Genomic DNA, 7,382 nt, shown 5'->3' on the forward strand with positions numbered 1-7,382 from the left:
TGAGGGCCAGATTTTTGCTATTGCAAAACAGAACACCGTCGACAAGAACGATTAGGGCCAATGGAAGCCGTTTCCATCGGGGTAGATCCGGGTCCTTTAGCATTCAAGCACATCATACACGTTCATAGTCTTCGCTCTTCCGAACAGGTCTTTCCAGATTCCTGTTTTCCCGACTTCTTCTTCTTCTTCTGTGCTATCAGGTTCGGGATTGCAATTCAATCCAGTGATTTCCTTGAACTCCCGTATCGAATATCTCAGAGGCTGTCCACCAAAGAGGAACCAAATCTCGTGTTTCTTCGTCATCACAAGTTGTCGTGATAGAAGGGCATGGACAAGTTTGGCGCTGTTGCAACATCTTGCAACAGGTAGATGGAATAACTTCCCAAACTGGGAATGAAGTAGCTTCTCAAGATCTTCAGTACCCTTTAACGCCTCGACAAGGAGGCCAATTACATTGGCCTTTGAATATATGTTCAACCGAGCACCAACGGGGTAGCAACCATCGCCGATGACTCTTTTTGGTAGTTTTTCCGAAATGTTATTTGAAGCTTCTCCATCTTCCATGCCTGTATTTGAAGGTTCTCCGTCTTCCATTCCTGTATTTGAACGAAAACAACAATTCTGAAATGTACGAAAAGATATAGTATTCTGGACAAACAGTGAAATGCAAACCCAGGGGAAATGTTTGAGGGAAAGGAGTTCGAAGGAGTTCGAAAGAGAGAACATATATCTGGGAAAACTACCCTATTCGTATGCTCTCCTATAAAAACTTCTGTAAATGTTTCTAGATGATATAAGAGTAATCCAACCGTTTGAAATCAATATGTAGACATAAGTACTACAGTTCATAACCGCTAATCCATAAATGAAGCCAATCAGCGCCCCGTTTCAATCTTAATTTTAATTACAAACCGTCAGTACAGTTCAGACAAGGTTGAAGTTCATAAATGTAACTTACTTTTAGAATTCTGAGCAGACCATTCTAGAAGAAGAGGAGCGAATTGTACTTTGGCTCTACACCGCCGGCGTGGATTCAGACGACTCGAGTGAATGGGATGTTCAACCCGGTCACTCCGCCGCGGTGGCACGGGCGGCATGGGCGAGTGGTCCGTCGGAGCTGTCTTCGAGTTACTCCGGAGCACGCGCCTCGATACCGGAGGCACAGTGTTGTTGCGCCTTAACGATTTTTTTACTTTCCGCGCCATTACAACGGTAAATCGGATGGCTAATCGGAGATGGATTGCCGGAGATGGTAGATAGACGACGTCCAGATTTGGATCCCAAATTAAATTTTTATTTTAAATGTTGGGGTGTCGATAAATTATACATTTGGTTTTACTTCGGTTTATGATATTGGACTTCGGTTGATAATTTTGTGTAATCGGTTTACGAAATCGGATTTAATCAGGAATTTTTAGTTATTTTACTTCGATAATGGCAATTCCGAAAATAAAATTTGCCTAAGGGTCCTTGTGGGAAAACAAACAGTAAAAACAGCCTTTTTCTTCTATGGTTTTCAAAACATCCTATTCCTCAAATTTAAAACTTAAAAATACCCATTCAGCAATTTTCTCTTTAAAATAGCCTTGCATTATGGGAATGAGGAAAGAGGGCGCTAGAAAGAATGTCTTCTTTGATGTTACAAAAAACAAAAAAAAAATGTCTTCTTTGAGTGGAGAGGAAATTGACAAAAAGTGCGACATTGCCTCTCTGTAAAAGATACCTATCATTGTGCTATAAATTAATAATGGATTGAAACATTAATAGATCGACAGATAAAATATTAGTGAAAAAGAATGTTAGATCTACGATTAAATCACTACTATGACAATTGGCTTCTATAGTTACGGAAGTCTAAGATAAAATTCCAAACAATTACTATGACAATTGGCTTCTATAGTTACGGAAGTCTAAGATGACAAATTTTGTAAAATCGTTTACAAAGAGATAGCTGGAAAGCTCAAATTGAAGCAAAAGACTTTTTTTTTTCAAGAATTTTGTAATTGAGATACAACGAAGGAATATATTTTTTTTCTGTAAATACAATAACTAGGTTTGGTAAGGAAAATTTATTATATAGAGCTTAAAGTGGATATCTAAAGAAAATGTTATTTAATTTTGTTAAGGAAAATCAGACTCTCAAGAGCTTATTGGAGCTATTGACTTGGGAATCCGTCTAAAAAGAATCTACGGTATTCTTCATAACATTGTTCACATTTTTACTCATTTTCTATTCTTATCTTTCTCTTATATTTTCAAGAACGCTAACTGTTTAGCAGATTCTCTCTAACTTATTAGGGTCGTATTAATTAATAAAATTCTTCCAAAAAAAAATACAAAAAAAGGCACGAGAGATCAGCGTCGTAAGCTGGAATTGAGAGTCATTATAAGAAGAATGCACATAACATCTTCGACAGAAACTATGCAAGTGATTTTCTACAGCAAAAATCTTGGTGAATAACTGAATATGTGTTAAGGTTTAGGCAAAGCTATCTAGTGTGTATGATACACTGGATTTCTCAGTAGAACAAATCTAATTCCCAATGACGACTCAGTGATCAAAGAAGTTTCATCATGAACAAACCTAAATATGCTTGAAAGACTACAAAAACCTTTTCAAGCTTTATGAATTCCTTGACCGGGTCATATATGAAGAAGATTGATGAAAAACCGAGCCAAGCTAGTCCAAATCCAACTCTTGACACACACACCAAGAAGATCTCTTTAAAAATCCAAGTATAACCTTTTATTCAATTAATAAAATGAAGATCCACACTAAGATCGGAACTACAACCATCAACTAAACAGATGAATACGATTAAGGGGATTTAGTGGCATTTAAACGAAATGTAATGGTTCTGTACAATGAATGTTTTATAAACACTTTTTGAGTTAGAAGAACCCATTATGGAGAAATTTCAAGATTCACAAGAAATGCCATTGCCAATAAACTTTGTCTACGATGCCTCCGCCAGTTCGAACCGCAAGGTGAAGCCTTTCTGCAGCCGGAGGAACACCCCAGAGATATGGAACCGCCACCGTCATTGTCAGCTTCTCTTGTAAACCTCCTTTGCTCTCTGTCTCTGTAGCAACAACCTTTAACGCATGCAAAAGCAGGAGTTAAATTAGACTTGAGATGAGAAAGATTTTGCATGGCGAAAAGGAGTAAGAAAACTCAAACCTCTCCACCATGTTCTAAGACAGTGTCTTCAACAACATCACTAAGCATCTCAACGGAACGGCAGAAACCATAGATACAGAGTCTTCTTCCCATATCAAGTCCCTGACATTTTTAAACAGTGAACTAAATGCCTGTGTGTTTCTAGTGTTTAAAACCAACAAGAATAAGGAAGAGTTGCATACGTTTGTAGCTGCGATGTCGAAAAGAGCTCCGAGACATAGACCTTGTGCAGGATCCATGTATGCACTTTCTTGAAACTTTTGATGTTTTTCTGGTGATTTGGACCTCCCGTGTTTCTTCTGTCACAAAACACATGATTCATTCTCTCCCGGAGATGATTGATTACATAAAGAGCAAAATGACACAACTTTAAGCTAAGAAATGTCAGGCAGGAACACACGCAAAAAGCTAATCAAAGCCAGGGAAACAAAATTAAGAGGAAACGGAAATGCATACGTTAGATGATTTGACGCGGCGAGGAACCATATTGCCTCCAATCTGAATGAGCCCATCAGAGGTGAAAAGTGTAATTCTTTCTTCAGGAACCCATTCAATGGCTGTACAAATATAAATGCAATCGTTTTAATCAGCCAAATTCCAACGTGATCACACAACAGAAGTCCAAAGTTCGGATCTTCTCACTAATGTCACACCAAGAAGCTACACTGGTTTGATCACAGCAGTCAAGAATGATCAATAAACATCCTCTGAATCAAATTACGCATTGATTGAAATCAGATCACAATTCGACTTCGGTATTCTCGAATTTTAAAGCCGATCGCCTCCGAAAGTTTCAACCTTTTAAATCGTATATCGAATTGTCGAATCACATTTCTGACCAATGGATCAGTAGGATCCGCAATCATGTAAAAAGATGGTAATTTTTAGAAACAAAAAGACGAATACCGTTATTTCCATCGGACCATGGAAAGAAGCTGAAATCATCGTCATCGGAGAAGCCACCGTAAGGTGATGCCTTGGCGGCGAATCGAGTCGAACGAAACGGCCGAGCGCGAGAAGTGAGCGGGAAACGAGAAGAAGTAGCGGAGGAAGGGGACGAAGAAGCGGTGTCCCAGACGCGAGAGATGGTGAGGTGAGAGAAGAGAAGCGCAGAGGTCTCCGCCATAACCAGAGAATCACAGAAACAGAGCAAAGATGCGTGAGGAGGTGGAAGAGACAGGGAAGAAGAAGAGCGAGTCTACGCCACATGCTTTTTAAGCCGATGCTATAACCACGTGCCAATGTCTGATTTTTTCTTAGGGAAAATTGCAAACAAAACCCTCGTACTTTCAGTTGTTTGCAAATCCACCCTCATCTGGCTACAATTGCCAAAAATACCATTCAAGTCGTTAGAAACTGACGTACTTTCAATCGAATTTTAGAATCATATTTATTTATGTGCAATTTTGTCTTTATATTAGACAAGGATTAGCTTTCAAAAAAAGCTGAATGTCAGATTTAATGATAGTAAGCTTGACGTCAGGATTAGGGGTAGAATCTCTCATTGGTGTCAGACCAATCAATTGTAGACATTCTCATAGGCTTCTCTCTTTCTGTTCTAGCCACTTCAATACAATCCATAAGACATCACAAAGCTCTCATTTGGTTTGTCCAACTTTGTATAAGTGTAGCTTTATAGAATCTCTCATTTGGGAATATCAATGAAAGAACATATACAACGCAAAGGAATTCGAGAAAATGGATACTCTTTTGACAAATTTGATGAACTAAGATCAGATGCCAGAAATGTCTTGTAACTTGTAAGAGGCATGAACAAAAACAAAAAGCATCCTTTACACCATCTCGCACAACAAGTCACATAACTCTCTACATACAATCTGTGTACTTGACTCGTTCCGATTTCCTTATGTTTAGCGTGTCCATCTTATGAACAGATACAATATGACAAGTGTTGCGATCATACCGGCGTATTTGATCCAGGTGTCAACACGATTGCGCCTCTCAATGAGCCTCAGTACAGAGTTGGAGAGCCCTACGGTGTTCAGAACATCCAAAGCTTTACGCTGTGCCCTCTGTGAATTCAAAATAAAAACCCCAATGTTAATGGCATCAAAAATGTGACTTGGTGCCATATATAATAATGAAGACTCAGTTTCGGGTAGAGTTTACCTTCAAACGATCCCTTTGTTCAGCATATTTGGAGAGGATAGCAACTCCACTTGAATATGAATCTTCAAGCAATCTCTTTGAATTCTTCACAGAGCTCATTGCTTGAGCCTCCTCATCGAATATTTGCAAAATGTGAGCTCCTTCTCCGCTCCTTCTGCCTAACAAATCCGCCTTCTCTTTAGCTTCCAGCATCTTTCTCTGATTCCTCCACATGTATTTTTCCAGACTTTGGTTCAAATACTCGGCCTCTTCTCCCACTTGTTCAGTCTTTCTGCAAAACGCTATTGATTTCAACATAGATTGACAAAGAATAGAAGAATCTGAAGAAACTACTCTAACGTCTAAGCACAATACTCAAGAGATTCAGAAACCAATCATTTTGGATGATCTATGAAAATGTGTGTAAAACTTGGAACTTTTCAGTCATCTCAGATCACCAACGACGAATTCGTATATGCGAAGTGGCGAAGAGTATATAAATAACCATTCTTTTAGATTCAATTCAAGAAAAATCAACAAGACCCCTAAGACCTTACTCTTCGATTCCCCGATAGTTTCGATATTTCGTGATCCACTTCAATTTCTTGAAATTTCGGTATAAGAAGAGAGGATCAAGAATTTAAAACACGATTTGCTCACCTTCTCCAGAGATCGCGCTGGGATTTAACAGAGATTGAGCGCCAGAGACTGTCCATGTTGGAGCAGAGAGATTGAACCTCAGTGATGTCTCGTTTCACAGAGGAGGACAGATCAGAAGAATCCATAGGAGCACCGGACTCGAACCTCTCCAACCTCTCGATTCCATCACGAGCCCTGAGTAGAGTCCTTTTCGCACTACTATATACCTCAGACAAGGATCCACCTTCTCCGACGATCCCAGACGCCATTACACCACTCAAATCAGATGATCCTCGTCGCCGAAGCGCGTCTCTCAATCAGAGCTACATACGTAGACATCGATCGATACAATGAGTAAATAACAAGCTAAGTCTGGGCAAGAAAAGAGTGCAGATCGAATATCGAAAAGGGAGATATCAAGTCACCTGAGAAGACGAGAGGTAGACGAAGAAGAAGACTCTTGAATCTTGTGGTGGCGTCCTGGAAATGGCTGCCGGATTAGCGCCAGCAAATTGATCGGAGAACAACGAGAGGGATCGTGTTTTAACGGAGTAAAAGAAAAACAAGAAAAGGGCTTGATGATGATCTGTTAGGCCCATTCTATGTTTTCTGGGCCTGAAGGAGTTATCTTTTATTGTACTTTTTTTTATATCTGCCAGATTATTACCATCGATTTCTGCCTCGTAAATTTTTTGTGAAACATTTTTGATCTTCATTGTGCCTGAAAAATAATGTGATGTGGATGCTGGAAAAAACTATCAAAAATCAAAGTTTGATTATTCTTTGAATAACACTAAAGATAAGTCTTTCTTTTTGTTTTCTTCTCAACAAAGTTACAACAGCTTCAAAATGAATGAAAGGGAAATGTTTTCTTTTATAGGCCTAAATACTTCAATTGAAAACCTAAGCTATCTTTGATTTTTGTTCATTTTTACCTTTCCTATGACTTATATCATAAAACGCCAAGCCCTACCACATTTCACAATCAAAAAAGTCATGTTCACATGCATGTGCGGATCGATACCTCACTCACATACAGTCAATTAAAGTATTCACAATATTTTGTATACCTCAGGGTTTCTTTTCTCACAAATACAGGTTATACGTACAATTTTTTTTTTCAAATTTAGTTGAGCTCTAAACTAGTTACATTTTTATATATTCTTCATAATGTTCTCATACATACATTTTTAGCATTTATTATATACAGTGCAACTTCGACTATGTACTAGTGAAAATCATATATCACCTATGTAGATTATTTGTTGACAGATCTGAAAATTTTTATAAAGGAGACGTAAGTTAATATTAATTAACTTTTGGTTGTATATAACTGAAATGATATTTAAAACAATCAATGCTAGGAATGTATGTATGAGATTCATTTAAAACATTATGCAGGTCAAAGCAAATCAAATGATTCTAGACTTTTAAGTAGGTATCTCTATTGAAT

The 7,382-nt window shown here is 38.3% G+C and overlaps 2 protein-coding genes across 3 annotated transcripts; both read right to left on the minus strand.

Moving 5' to 3' along the window:
• Positions 1–2,796: 2,796 nt before the first annotated feature.
• LOC18026724 lies at positions 2,797–4,371 on the minus strand. 2 transcript variants are annotated; one of them, XM_006410801.2, is made up of 5 exons: positions 4,088–4,371; positions 3,638–3,738; positions 3,364–3,477; positions 3,182–3,283; positions 2,797–3,096 (listed from the first exon to the last, which is right to left on the minus strand). In XM_006410801.2, exons 1-5 carry the CDS (start codon positions 4,305–4,307, stop codon positions 2,926–2,928), a joined length of 708 nt encoding a protein of 235 aa, XP_006410864.1. In that variant the 5' UTR covers positions 4,308–4,371; the 3' UTR covers positions 2,797–2,925. The 2 variants fall into 2 exon arrangements, with proteins under 2 accessions (XP_006410864.1, XP_006410865.1); XM_006410802.2 differs by having other exon boundaries at positions 3,364–3,480.
• Positions 4,372–4,855: 484 nt separating this feature from the next.
• LOC18026725 (membrin-11) lies at positions 4,856–6,627 on the minus strand. The gene is made up of 4 exons (XM_006410803.2): positions 6,355–6,627; positions 5,951–6,252; positions 5,312–5,582; positions 4,856–5,214 (listed from the first exon to the last, which is right to left on the minus strand). Exons 2-4 carry the CDS (start codon positions 6,196–6,198, stop codon positions 5,053–5,055), a joined length of 681 nt encoding a protein of 226 aa, XP_006410866.1. The 5' UTR covers positions 6,199–6,252; positions 6,355–6,627; the 3' UTR covers positions 4,856–5,052.
• Positions 6,628–7,382: the final 755 nt, after the last annotated feature.

Source organism: Eutrema salsugineum, unplaced genomic scaffold (genome assembly GCF_000478725.1).
Source record: "Eutrema salsugineum unplaced genomic scaffold, Eutsalg1_0 scaffold_10, whole genome shotgun sequence".
Lineage (NCBI taxonomy): Eukaryota > Viridiplantae > Streptophyta > Magnoliopsida > Brassicales > Brassicaceae > Eutrema > Eutrema salsugineum.

Excerpts from the sequence above, each read along its gene's own strand:
- LOC18026724 (XM_006410802.2), bottom strand. The coding sequence starts at position 4,307 with ATGGCGGAGACCTCTGCGCTTCTCTTCTCTCACCTCACCATCTCTCGC. Across the intron at positions 3,739-4,087 it reads ATGGTCCGATGGAAATAACG|CCATTGAATGGGTTCCTGAA; the intron begins GTATTCGTCTTT and ends ATATTTGTACAG. Across the intron at positions 3,097-3,181 it reads TCTTAGAACATGGTGGAGAG|GTTGTTGCTACAGAGACAGA; the intron begins GTTTGAGTTTTC and ends CATGCGTTAAAG.
- LOC18026725 (XM_006410803.2), bottom strand. The coding sequence starts at position 6,198 with ATGGCGTCTGGGATCGTCGGAGAAGGTGGATCCTTGTCTGAGGTATAT. Across the intron at positions 5,583-5,950 it reads CAGCGCGATCTCTGGAGAAG|AAAGACTGAACAAGTGGGAG; the intron begins GTGAGCAAATCG and ends AGCGTTTTGCAG. Across the intron at positions 5,215-5,311 it reads AACAAAGGGATCGTTTGAAG|AGGGCACAGCGTAAAGCTTT; the intron begins GTAAACTCTACC and ends TTGAATTCACAG.